Source organism: Balaenoptera borealis, assembly GCF_965194805.1.
Source record: "Balaenoptera borealis genome assembly, chromosome: 3".
NCBI classification, from domain to species: Eukaryota; Metazoa; Chordata; class Mammalia; order Artiodactyla; family Balaenopteridae; genus Balaenoptera; species Balaenoptera borealis.
In genome coordinates this window covers 84,022,291-84,036,150 of record NC_138866.1, presented here as the reverse complement: position 1 = coordinate 84,036,150, position 13,860 = coordinate 84,022,291, and the positions used below count along the sequence as shown (strand labels likewise).

Genomic DNA, 13,860 nt, shown 5'->3' with positions numbered 1-13,860 from the left:
GCCACAGGAGGGAAGAGATAAAATAGATGGTGTTTGAAGAAATAAACCAGTTTTCAAGGCATCCATTTCTTAACCAGAACTGTTTTAAGCTATTTGGACCTTGAGAAACATATAAATGCTCATTATTTAGAAAGGGCATCCGCGGTCCTGGCTTTCCCAAGACAGCACTCCTCACTTTGAATTGTGTTGGTTTGAGAGTAGTTGTATGGTAGATAGAAGTGACTTCTTTCCCTGATGTTGCTTCCATGTAGTTCCTCTCATTTAGCCTGGGGCTCTAAACTACCATGGGAGCAAGCCATCTGTTACGAGGTAGATTATCACCCAATAGCAGAGACAGGAACAGTGGAATATTTGAATAGAAGAGGGAGCCATTTGTCACCTGTGTTGAGGTTTTTGAGGGTTTTTCAGAGGAGGGGGCCCGATTGGGAGGGAGATTTGATCTGGCCTTATTGCCTCAGTACAGTCTCCAAATAACAAAGGGAAACATAACACTCCAGCATCAAGAAACTTCTTAGCTGGTATTCTCTCGCTTTCTTCAGCAGCTCTGCCTGGACTGTGGTTCACAAGTATGTTCCCTCTGAAAAGTGACTCTTGGGCCATATCCACCAGTCAGTGGTAGTAGTCTTCTTTGCAGATTGGGAGTAGTTTCTATTGTGGTTTCAACTTTGGACAGCTATTAGATCTTTCCTGATACCCTGTTTATCAAAACAGGGCACTCTGGTGATTGCCCACAGTGTCGCTGCAAAGGCTCCCCTTGGCACGCTGCGGCTGTTTACTTCGCTTACATCTTCCACTCTTTCATGTCTTTCTGATCAGAGCCAGACAGAAACTCTCTTACAAACATGAAGCAGTACATGAAGGGAGAGAGGCTAAGATGTGGCCAGACTGCAATTAGAGCAAAAATGAGTTTGTCTTCCCAGCTTGTTTCCATTTGCTCTAAGGGCAACTTTCAATTAGCCAGGAGACTCTAAGAGGTTGACTTTTCTTACCCTTCTGTGTTTCTGTCTTGTTTTCTTCACTCATCCTAGCAAGTCTACTGTTTTCACAGTTCCATTCAGAGAAGGTGAGGACTTTTAAATCTTCTTTGTGATGATATTTCTCTACCATTATTTATTTCAGCTTACATCCTTACTTTATTAAGTTATCAAAGGTCAGAATCTGGCAGAGGGTCCAAAGAAAGATGATGAATGGAAATGAGATGACAGTAGAGTCCCATTGATTCCTGCCTGTGTAGATTTCTCTGCTGGTCCTGTGCTACACAAACTTGATTCTCTTACCACTATCAACTTTGTTTGATTTATATTGATTCTCCAGAAAGTATTTGGGTTTTGTAGGTACCCAGTTCTTCCAAAGCATTCTTGGTCTTTGAAGCTTAAGTTGATCTAGGGAAAAGCACTTTTTCCAGAAAACATCTAAAGCCAAGTGCTTGCATAGAAAGCAGCCTTCAGGCTTCATAGTTGTATGGTTGTTTCCTTTTTACTCTCCTAGTCTGTTATGTACATGGAGAGGCCTATAAGAGGAAGCCTAGATTTTTGAGAGAGGGATGTCAAGACATTTTTTACTTCTCATATTCCCCGTGTTTTATGGAGCCAGTAAAAAGTGAACTGCCCTGGACTGTAACTGCATTTATGGACATAAAATTTCTTCATTGATACCACTCAGAGCTCTATAGCCAACCACTCTGGAGAATAACCCCACTCTCTGACATACTTACATATACAGACCCCCACTGTACTACTTAAGTATTGTTTCTGAGGAGCCTGAAGTCTAAACTATCATGCCTGGTACTGATGTTTCCCTAAAAAACAATAGTAACTTGAAGAAGACTGTTAGCCTAAAGGTGTGGTGGCAGGCAGGAAGCAGGAGGAAGCTTTTCTCATCTGGCTGAGGGGCTCCTCCCCAGCACCCTTTCCTGTTCAGCCCCTCTCCCCACGTTTGTCTCTAGAGTTTCTTCACGTAGCATGTGCTAAATCTGAAATGGGAGTAATCACCCCATAGTTAGGAGGACAGGAAGAAGAGTTTTAAACATATCTGAATGTTTTATACACACACAAGATCTGTAGATCAGGCCGGGGGTGTGAATAAGGCAACATTTTATGAGGTATTTTAATGATCATATGTTGATTTCTAACCCATCTGCGGTGGAGAGAAACTGATTTCCTTTGACGCCTCAACCCTGGCATTGAGTTAAGACAAATTAATTTCCGTGGCACATGCTGTGAAAACTTTAGGGTCAATTCAGGAAGAACTGTGTCACTAAGGAAGGAATTATCATTAGCTTAAGAAATCATTCTGCAGGGTTAATAAACTAAGAGCCTGGGAATTCATCACACCAAGAAACTGAAGCGCTTGGAGCGGTCACGCTTCCTAGAGCTAGAGCAGGAATATACGTGTCCTCAGGAAGGACGCTCTGAATGCTTCAGGAGGCAGCCCCTGAAGATACTATAGTTTAGGAAGTTAATGAAGCAAGAAATAGGGGTTTGCTCATGTGGGACTAAAGGGAGTATGCATTTCCATTTGTGGGGAGGCAAGAATGGGTATGTCATGCTTCATCTCCCCCTGCTTCTGAGCAATCAGGAAGACCACTTGGGGTTAGCAGAATGCGTGGAGGCTGTTTAGGATAGAGCTGACTTAGAAAGCACAATTTAAGTAGAAATGGACTTGTTTGCCTCCTTTTGGACCTCATGAGTTCACTGCTTACGTACTTACAACATGACACTGTATGATTCTGTATATATCTTGATCCAGGGCTCCTGCCAAATAAGCTTATCAAAACATTAAAAAATATTTCACTAAGAGCTGAGCCTTGCAAACCTTCTAGTTTTTAATCCTGGACTTGGAAGGCTATCAGCAAAATGAAATTGGAAAATAGGTGAAAGTTTATAACTGGAAAAAGTTGTTTTGTTTTTAAACTATAAGAGTGTCTTGGGGGCTTCCCTGGTGGCGCAGTGGTTGAGAATCTGCCTGCCAATGCAGGGGACACGGGTTCAAGCCCTGGTCTGGGAAGATCCCACATGCCGTGGAGCAACTAGGCCCGTGAGCCACAATTGCTGAGCCTGCGCGTCTGGAGCCTGTGCTCTGCAACAGGAGAGGCCGCGATGGTGAGAGGCCCGCGCACCGCGGTGAAGAGTGGCCCCCACTTGCCGCAACTGGAGAAAGCCCTCGCACAGAAACGAAGACCCAACACAGCCATAAATAAATAAATAAAATTAAAAAAAAAAAAAAAGTTAGCTGCAGGGAGGTGACATAACTATGGCTGTTAAGAATAAAACATTAAAAAAAGTGTCTAGAAATGACACTCTTTCCTGTGTCACTGTTCTCCCCCTATTCCTTCATGATTTTCTAGCTTTTGATTTTTCATCTCGAGAATATGGGCCCAAAGTTTTTATATATAATTCCAGTATATATTCTGCTTTTCTTAAAAAAAAGAAAAGAAAAATCAAAGTAAGGGGTAGGGGGGAGGGAGGGAAGGATTGAGAGTTTGGGATTAGCAGATGCAAACTATTTTATATATAGGATGGATAAACAACAAGGTCCTACTGTATAGCATAGGGAACTATATTCAATATCCTGCGATAAACCGTAATGGAAAAGAATATATATATGTAAAACTGAGTTACTTTGCTATGCAGCAGGAATTAACACAACAATAGTAGATCAACTATACTCCAATAAGATTAAAAAAAAAAAAAGCAGTTATCTTTGAGTGTAAAATTGGTCAATATGAGTCTCTAATTAGAAAAGATTAAGTATGCTTACTCATCCAAGAGTGTGCTTGCTGTTTGAGCTATATAGAACTGGTCATGCTTCTGTGGTTCAGACCACTGCTTCACAAACCATTTTTGTGGAAGTATAGCCACTATTGATTGTCACATTCTGAAACTCATATCCTAGGTGGCAGATGTCTGCTCTGGTTTAGTATCTACTGGGCTACTGCCAGGACAAGCCATGGCGGGAGAGACCTAATTTTTTTTTTTTTTTTTTTTTTGGCATATGGAAATTTATTGCTATCCTGCTTTCATCATCAAAACTTATGATCTTGGTCTTTCCTTCTTGCCTTTGTATAAGGCCAAAAGGGAGACATTGGCTACTTTGATGACCTTAAGAGCGGACTCCAGGAATGTCACCAAGAGCATGACCTTTGCGACCAAATCCAGCAACCAGAACTTAATCATTTTCCTAAATGATGAATAAAATTCAAACAACCATCATTGGGTACAAAGGCTGTGATTTTTTTGCCATTCTTGATGAGCTTAACCCTGACACACTTCCTGATGGCAGAATTTGGCTGTTTGGCTTCAACCCCTACTTTTTCAAGCACAATTCACTTGGCATGAGAAGCACCTCCAAAAGGGTTGGCCTTCAGGGCTGTGCCCAAATGGGCTTTCTTGTACTGTTTATCACGCCACTTCTGGTCTCGTTGGTGGCTATGGAGCTTCCTGGCAGTACGAAGACTGCGACACTTGCCCATCCTGCCAGCGCCATGGGCCTGAGTGAAAGACAAAACTTATTTATTTTCATTTTTATTTGTTTAATTTATCCTGGTTGCACCAGGTCTTACTTGGGGTATGTGTGCTCCTTAGTTGTACCATGCATGTGAGATCTAGTTCCCTGACCAGGGATCGAACCCAAGTCCCCTGCATTGGAGGGTGATTCTTAACCACTGCACCACCAGGGAAGTCGTGACCCAATTTTTAATCACCTGCTTTGTGTTTCGGTCTTTATTTGCCTGTGCTCAGCTTTCGGTGGGAAAGATGAATAACTTGGAAGCAAGAGAACAAACTCCTTTTGGAGTGGGTAAATGTGGTATGAGATTACCAAAACCTATTCCTAGTACTAAGTAAGGTGATTTAATGTGTGAGCTTTTCTGGGTTTTGGAGCGCCAGGGGCCCAGCTTGCTGTGACCCACTGTAGTTTTGCATCTGGACCATAGATGGCACTGCTCCCTAGCAAAATGAATTTAGCTTCATCTGTAAGCCAGAGTAGTGTAGTCTTTGGCTATTGGTAAATGGTGCTCTTTCTCCAGTTTTGGTATCCTCCAGTTTCCAGCAGAGGTACCTGTAGCCCCACAGTCAGCTAGCTGATTGTTTATGTACCCCAAGGCAGTATTTCTCAAGGCTTGGCCTGAGATGCTGGGGTGCATGTTAAAAACCGAGAACTAGTGACTCCTACCTTAGGCCTGGATCAAAATCTGCACATTAGATAAGCTCCTAAGAAGGTTCTTATGCCCACCAAAACTTGACAACCATTGCCCTAAATATTGATGGGCATGAAAATAGAAAAGTTAGTAGCAAGGTAGATTTTCCTAAATGTCTAACTTCCAATAAATAATAGAAGGAATAGAACTACCTAACTACATACAGCCAGTACTTTATGTTCTGATCTTTCCCATACCTCTGCCCTTGCTCCTTATATCCACATTCTTCCTATCTCCTGGTCTAGCTCCATGGTTCTTCTGAGCAATTCACTGCTAATAATGGGACCTTAGCATTTTTATCAACCTGGGCTTACAGGTAATCACAACCTCCAAATTTTAACAAAAGGTAACCTCAGACTCCTTATCAGATGATTTCACAGACATCTGAATGCATAGCTGCTTATTAGAGGGGGAATAGACCCAGGTCATTAAAGAAGGATAAAACCTCTGTTTCTAAATTGGCAGGAGCCTTCTGTTCCTTTGGGGGGCAGCATTTGAATGTGAGATAAGAATTTGTGCAAAGCCTCTGCCCTAGCCAGGAAATGAATTCACTACTCTCTGGCAATTGCTTTCTCTAATCCCTACCCCATAATGCTCCCCGCAGCTTATGGCCTGAAAGAAAGATTCTCTTATCTTCCATTAGGTTTGTCAGTCAGTAACCTGGTCAGGGAAGAGGAAAAAGAAATGTTGACAAACTTGGGAGCTTTGCCACAGAAGCCTTAAAGATAGCTTCAGATGCACCAGGAGGATACTCTTTAGTTCTTTAATAATGACTATCTCCAGCTCCCTTTATGGCCTCACCATCCTGTGTATGGCTAATAGAACTTTGCCAAAAGCACTGTCTGGCAATGAAGGGAGATGACAAAGTGATCAGATACATATATATATATGTGTATATATATATATTTGTGATAGAATTATTCCTGACTGGTATAAACTGGTATCCCAGTTTATCTGCAAACTCCAGCACTCTCTGGATCTTTAGTTTGTTGAAAATTCATGTTATGGAGGTTGGCTTTTTACCTGGGGAAGCTCACTAAGTCAGTTATTAAGGACAGGTTAGTTTGTCAGAGCAGGGAAGTTAAAACCGCTAGTCTAAGAATTATCCACATTAGTCTGATTTCAGAGTCAAAGTTCCCAAAAGGCTTAGTGGGTGTGGAAAATGTGAAAGAGCCATCTCATGTGAATCTTTCACTGCAGGTCACCGCAGTGCCATTGGATTCTTACTGCAATGACAGAAGTGCAGAATATGAGCGGCGAGTGCTGAAGGAAGGAGGGAGTCTGGCAGCCAAGCAGTGTTTGTTGAATGGGGCCCCTGAACTGGCGGCAGACTGGCTAAATCGACGGTCCCAGTTCTTTCCAGAACCAGCTGGAGGACTGTGGAGCATTAGGCCTCAGAATGGCTGGTCTTTCATCAGGATTCCAGGTGAGTCCTCCTTTCTCTTGGCATATGTTCCCAGCTTTGGCAAGGGAAGAACCAGGAAAATACTCCATGTGGTGGTTTCAGATATTCAGAATTCAAAGTTCTTGAGGTTTCTATTTCCTCTTTTACCCTTAGTGATTGTAGGTAAGAATGCTTAAGTAATTTGTGACTTGAGTGGAAATAGAAATGTTTTTTTAGATTTCTGCCTAAATGCTGTCCTGTGACAAGCTTACAGCTGAGAGAGGAATACCACTCTTAGGAGTGGGGGCGGGGGGTGTAGGGAAATAAACTTGGTAGGAAAGGCTTCAGGTCGAGTGAGTACAGTCGTCTTGTGCCATTGCCAGTGGAATGAATGAGAATGTCGTCACTCACAGAAAGCCTAGTTTAAGTAGCATAAACAGTGTCCTGCACGAAGCACTAGAGATCTGAATGATAACCAGAAGAAAAACAGTGTTTTGTGCCAAAATGCTAGCGGATTCCCAGACCTACTAGAGTCAAGGTCGAGGGTTGAAAGGAAACTAGGTTTTCATTTTTGCTTTAGTGAGACTACTTTTAAGGAAACCGAACACAGGGTTCATAGGCTTATGTTCCTTGCTTACACCTGCAGGCACACTGGAGTGATAGCTTAAAGCTACCATGTTCGTTTCAGTTGTCCAAATTCTCTGATGCTTTGATTATATTCATCTTACTGGCACATAAAGGAAGTAAACTAGAGTTAAGTGTTCAAAAGAGAGGCTCTGCTATTTCTAAGAGATAACTGGGTTCTAGGCTTTAAGGCCTGGCTTTTCCATTTAATGTTAACTTTGTCAAGTGTCGAGGGACTTTGGGTCAACCTGTTAGTTGCTTTGGGGGTGCTTTGAACTGGAAGATACCGTTTTGTGTACAAGAGCAATATGTATGTGGCCTCATATCTGACTTAAAACAGATGAAAGCAGTGGATGAAGGTATATTGTTAGAAAATAAGGGGAAAGCCCAGGTGTAAAGCAGGCCTGAATAGTAGTAGGAATAGAGGAATAGAAGCCAGCAGGTTTGGAAACCACAGAGTCCCTGGCAGAAGATGAGCACAGGTGTTAAAAGAAGCAAGATAACACCTTATTTCTTCTTTCTCCCTTTTTCATTTTGACTCCTAAGTTCCCAGTACAGAAGGAGAAGGCTTATTGCTGGCGCTGTGGGAATCTCTTGTGGCTTTTCCTGTTCTTTGAAAGAAAAATGGACCTTGTTTAAATAGCAGGAAGTGTCTGAGTTCTTTTTGCATCGATAAAAAGCACCAGCCTCACTGGCTGTTTACTGTGAGAACCAACCAGCTCCTCACTGACCCCATTGTGCTCGGTAGACTGGCTGGGCAGGGCAGTGGGGGTTGGAGGGGTCACTGGAACCTGTATTTTATCTCTTTTTCCTCTATACTTTTACATTTTCTGTTTCCCTGGGAAGGGTTGGTTTTATTATATTCCTTGAGAGACTGACCAAAATCTTCTGTATTTCACACCTTGAATGTCTCTCTGTGTTTCACCAAGAGAAGTGTGTACAATCCCTTCAAAAGTGTCCTCTCCTTGGAAAAAGGAGATATTATTTTATCTGTTACCCTAATTTTACTGCCATTGGATACATTCATTTTGTCGTGACCAGGATCTTATACTGTGGTCAGTAAGAGCTTGTATCTAAGTGAAAATAACTGTAAGATTGTACTGTAGGATTGTAGGAAAGATTGCAAGAAAGTAGCGTAGATCTGTTCGTTTCAACATTTTTTGAGCTTCTGTTTGAAAGAAGGGGCTGGGCGCAGGTTTGACTTGGCAGAGTCAGCCTAATTTCTAGGGAATTGTGCTCTTCTTGGCTCTACGCCCTGCTTAGCAACAGGTGGTGCTCTTGTCCAGTGCAGCTTTGGTAGCTCCTGAAAATTGGGTAATGGATGCCAGGCCCAGAAGGCAACAGTGTGCAGTGAAAGAAAACTTTTTTTCTGCTTAAGTGCTTTAAGGCTGTTGCTGATGTCACTTTCTTCTTAGACCTTTTCCTTCAGGCAAGTCCAAAGAAATTCTGTCTATCCACTTCCACCTCCCCCACCTAAACAATAACAAGCTAACAACAGGTACGACTTCTTGCTTCTTTTAGGTGCATCAGAGTTCTCTTCTAAATGTACATCTTCATCTCTGAGTTTTCCTAATCCTAGCATCAGTTCGTTCTGCTTGCAAAGTAAAGTAGATGTGGGAAGCAGGAATGTGTGAAAACCATTAAATCATGATTTTGAGATGAATTGAAGCTTCTGAATATTCAGACACAAGACAGATTTGTATATGCTTAAATATTTGCATTGAGGGACTATATACGAATGGAAAGAGGAGATAAGCAGGCTGCAGAAATCTGATGCGCTTAGCTTGCCCACTCTCACTCAGTGACTGAAAAATATATGGGCTTCTTTTTCACTTTCCTGTGCTTTTAATGAGAAAAAAAGAAACTTACTGTCTGAAGCTGATTGGTACCTCTTTGGGGAATGTTTAGGAGCTATCAAAATTGAGGGACCCCAGGGAACCCAATTAAAGGAGAAGGGTAATTGGCAAGAAGAAACCCTTGAAGTTGTTACGAAAGCATTGCTGCCTGATCAGACTGGGAATTTATATAGGCCTCCTTGTCCGGTGCCAGCAAGAGGGCTTAGCAATCGGTTCTGTCCCAGCTGCAGTCATTTGATTGCGTTGGTAAGGAGACCAACAAGGAGAGCATTTCAATAATCTAAACAGGACCAAACAAAGAGGCTGAACAAAGGTGTGTGCCACAGCGTCAGGGAGGGGGTGGTGGAGGAAGAACTGTGGCCTGGCAATGTTCCGAAGGTGGGAAAAGGCAGGCTGCAGAGCAGAGGAGTAAACATCCAGGACCTGTAGCGTTGTAGCAAAAACACAGTGGCTGATGAGTCGTTGTGGTGCTGTCAGCACATCTGTTCTCACTCGGTTTATACAATTAATTGTGCACTTGGCAGATAGTGGCGAGAACAGAGAAATGACCGTTGAAAACTCTTGGATTGCTCTCAACAGTCAGCGTCTATAGTTCAGAGGAAAAACCACAGGTTCAAACCCTAAACTAAAGGTAGACAGTATGTTTTTCTTAACAGTTTTCTTTTTTTACTTTTAGTAGTTAGCTGTGTATGTGAACTCTCTAGCCTTTCTGGCTCTCTTTTTGCATCCCACAGCCACTTGCAAACATACTCTTACATCTCCCAGCCCCTTAAGTTTCATCTCTTCCCCTCCTAGTAGCAGCAATTGTTTAGGGTATGTTTATGGACCAGTCTGCAAACAGGAAACTCTACTTCCTGAAATGTGATGGGAGTTGAATGATACTGAATGGATAAGATGAAAATTTGTGAGTTAAGTGTTCTCTAAAGATCTTTGGCTGAAATGCCTTTTTTTTTTTTTTTTTTTTAATGGGAAGAGGAAGGAGGAAGCACAAATTAGTGAGTGAAAGCAGCTTCCATTTCACAGAAACCCAAAGTCAGTCTTTCTGAAAAGCTGAATAAGCCCTAGTGTCTTTATTAAATTACAGCTTAGGATAATGACATTTACCAGCCAACCTATTTGAAATCATCCAAGAGGGAGGGGGGTTTTTTGTTTTGTTTTTGTTTTTGTTTTTTAGTGCATTTCTTGGTGTTCAAGTGTCTTTAGGGGCAGGCAAGAGCAGCCCTTGTTTCTCTACATTCTCATGCCTTTGGGAGGTAAACCATATAGCCACAGGACTAGTAGAAACAGATACCTAGAGATAAGATGAACAAAGGAAAAAGATTTCTCAGGTCACTTAACAGCAGGTTTGGCATGGATATTACTGTTAGATGTCCACATATACCTGCTGTCTCTTGAATAAAAATGTGAAGCAGGGAAACTTTCAGATGCCTTAGCAGCAGATGTCTGATTGGGAACTGTCAGTTGGGAGGGGACCTACACCTCCCTACTTCAGGATGTTTCTTCCCAGAGCACTACTGGATATGATTTAACAGTGCTTTGCATTCTTCTCTAGAGTACTTTCCTGGTCTCATGATGACAAGCATCCTGGTTGCAGTAATTTTGGCTGCATACAGCTTTGCAGTGAGTGATTTTGCTGCTTCAATTAAATACAATTTCCCACTTCCCCCCTTTTCTTCTCCCTAGGCAAGGAGAGCCTCATCACTGACAGTGGAAAGCTGTATGCCCTTGATGTCCTGTTGACTCGGCTCAAGTCTCAAGGACATAGGGTCCTTATCTACTCCCAGATGACCAGGATGATAGACCTGCTGGAGGTAGGAGAAAGAACCTTGGGGACTAGGACGCTTTGACATTTAAATTGCAGGAATCATAGATGTATGACTGATGTCAGTCCTGCTTAATGGGAACCCAAAACTTGTCTTCGTGATTTGACCATCTATATGGGGAGGAGAAGCAACTCCTGGCGGATATGAAAGTGTGCAAAGGACTTCTTCCTCCTTCCTCCTTCCTTATATCAGTGAAATAGAATCCCCCTCCTCCCTTCCTTTACTGGTGAAGAAATTCCTGAATTTTAAAGCATATCAGATCCTAGGAATTTCTTGAAAAATCCTCTGAAATTCTGTATGGAAAACAAGATTTGGGATTAGTTCTCTATTAGAGAGCAGCTATTCATCCTGAGTTAGTGTAGTGGTTCTCAACCTGACTACATTTTGCAGTCTTTTGGGGGAGCTTTAAAAAATACTGATGTCCCATCCTTAGAGATACTTATATAAGAAGTATGGAATGAGGCCTAGGCATTAGGATAAAAAGCTCCCAAGGTGATTCTAATATATAACCAAAGTTGACAACCATTGGGTTATGGTGAAAGATACAGCTCTGTCTTACTGTGCAGGGCAGATTTTGTTTCTTTTATTACTTCTGAGTTGACATTCTCTCTGCTTTCTTGTTGTTGAAGTAGTGGCTTATTATTTGAGGGAGAGAAAGTCATGGACATATAAACAGAGGAGTGAAAGTGAGGACAAATAACCACAGACCACTAGAGTAAGTTTTTCGTGCAAGAAAGTTGGAAAGCCATCTGTTGAGAGGCTGAAGCATCTGGATGTCAGTAGTGTATAAATATTCTCATGTTTTTTTGTGTGTGTTTTACATATTTAAGGCTTTAAATTTTAACCCTGCTACTCCAGGGACTAGTTGGTAATAAATAAGTGGAAATTGGACCATGATTATCCCTATCTAGGAATAAAGGAGTAGAGATTCTATCAGTACAGAAGGAATGAAGGGTAGCAATAGGGGAGAACGTTAGGTTCTTCAGAAGCCAAGGCTGGCTCGCTGAATTTTGCAGTGAGTTTATCTGAATTCGGTGGCAGGCTCTTAAATAATCAGGCAACTTCTTTTAGCAACAGACATAACAAATAATATTTGAGGTCAATTTAATCACTGTGTTTTATGTTTAATAAAAAGTGTTTAGCCTCTGGAATGCTGTCAACAGGCAGAAGTTTCTGCCTTTTTGTATTGTGAGTAGGTCATCTATTTCTAAATGATGGAAAAAATGCTTATAAGTGACTGTGAGTCACCGTAAGAGGCGATTAAGCCGTTGTGTTTGATGTAAATCTTGACTATGTTAAAGGTCCTAACAGCAATAATCCAAAATAAAAGGACTGCCTGCATCCTTAATATTCTGTTCAGGGACTTCCCTGGTAGCAGAGTGGTTAAGAATCCGCCTGCCAATGCAGGGGGCTTGGGTTCGAGCCCTGGTCCAGGAAGATCCCACGTACTGCAGAGCAGCTAAGCCTGTGCACCACAACTACTGAGCCTGCGCTCTAAAGCCCGTGAGCCACAACTACTGAGCCCGTGTGCTGCAACAACTGAAGCCTGTGCACCTAGAGCCCGTGCTCCACAACGAGAAGCTACCTCAATGAGAAGCCCACGCACCACAATGAAGAGTGGCCCCCGCTCGCCGCAACTAGAGAAAGCCCGCGCAGCAACGAAGACCCAATGCAGCCAAAAAAAAAAAAAAAAAATTCTGTTCAAACTAAATGATGCCAACAGCCAAAACAATATGTATGAGTAACTTTCTTTCAGTGGGACTCTTTTTAGATAAAGTGTACCTGCCTTTTCCTGAAGAGTCAGGAAAGTATAGATGAAATAGTAATCTTTCACTGATAAGAATTATAGAAAAGGTAATATGCTAAGGATATTGTAAGGGAGTTAATAATCTTTTTTTTTCCCCAAGGCTATATATCAGTATATTATAGAGTCCTAAAAGCTGATTCACATTATAAGGGAAGTTCCAAGGAAAAGGGGGTGAGCCACCAAAAAATAAGCTAGCTCTGGTAGATGAAGGTGAGTGTGAGTAGGTTAAGTGACACAGTCCTGCATTTTAGTCCCTTATTCTGTATATTGCACACTTCTAGGTACTCATAAGAATCACTAAGATAAGTAATTCAAAGTATGATAATGAGTTTTGTTCAGGATGAGTGCTGTAAACACTACCCACCAGGGTAACTTCCTGTCTCTCTATAATCCAGCAGGATTTTTAGAGGGGATGTGGACTTTGTGGGTAGGCTTAGCAATGAAGGCAGCTTGAGAATCTTCTCTAAATGTAGTTGCATCGCTCTATGGGGAATTCTAAATTAGGGAAAAGCAAATTCAAAGCCTGAATTTCACAACTGCTAACATTCCTTAGCCATGTGTGTAACATGCTTCTAGGATGCTGAAGCCAGAAAATGTTGCAACTGTTTGTACTGAAGAATTAAAATGAAACTGTTGTCTAGTTTCCTTACTACTATACTATTCTTCCTTCAACATTAAATTTTAAAGTTTCTTCTTTTTCAGTCTATTTATTTGTTTTAATATTATTTATTCAAACGAACCACATTTTGTATTCCAAGAATTTAGTCCTCCAAATATATTTTGTGGGCATAGAATTACAGTGCCCACAATGTTTAATATTTGTCTCATCATTTATAGAAATGTAAATGTACTGTGGATTTTAGGACAGTGCAGGATTAGATCTACTTTTCATTATCTTTTCAAAGAGTATTATGGGTTTTTCAGTCACTTTCATGATGGAAGCTTTCATTGTAAACATTCATTAGAGCCATGTTCCACTTTAAAACATGACCTAGTATTAATTTTAAAAAATACCTTGACCCTTGGCCTTGCTTCTTCATTCTCAGAGTGTTGTGGTTTTTGTTTGCTTGTTTGAATTTTTAGATTAAAAAAAAAATGTTTTCAGGATTCTCTTTTTCCCTTGACATCTTGTACCCTGTATATCAAAGATGGAAGAAAAACTTCCAATA

The 13,860-nt window shown here is 41.5% G+C and overlaps 2 protein-coding genes and 1 pseudogene across 6 annotated transcripts in view; 1 reads left to right on the top strand and 2 right to left on the bottom strand.

The window, feature by feature from the left end:
- The window catches only part of CHAC1 (ChaC glutathione specific gamma-glutamylcyclotransferase 1), an 88,979-nt gene that overhangs the window by 20,134 nt on the left and 54,985 nt on the right, over positions 1 to 13,860 (bottom strand). The gene's annotated exons all lie outside the window — the stretch shown is intronic.
- The window catches only part of INO80 (INO80 complex ATPase subunit), a 130,933-nt gene that overhangs the window by 82,919 nt on the left and 34,154 nt on the right, over positions 1 to 13,860 (top strand). For all 4 annotated transcript variants that reach the window (XM_082387218.1, XM_082387216.1, XM_082387217.1 and 1 more), the window contains 2 exons: positions 6,398 to 6,623; positions 10,745 to 10,872. In XM_082387218.1, coding sequence (XP_082243344.1) covers positions 6,398 to 6,623; positions 10,745 to 10,872 — 354 coding nt within the window. The remainder of the gene's footprint in view (positions 1 to 6,397; positions 6,624 to 10,744; positions 10,873 to 13,860) is intronic.
- Positions 4 to 6,391, bottom strand: LOC309626525 (small ribosomal subunit protein uS12 pseudogene; annotated as a pseudogene). The gene has a single exon. The product of its transcript is annotated as a small ribosomal subunit protein uS12 pseudogene (transcript).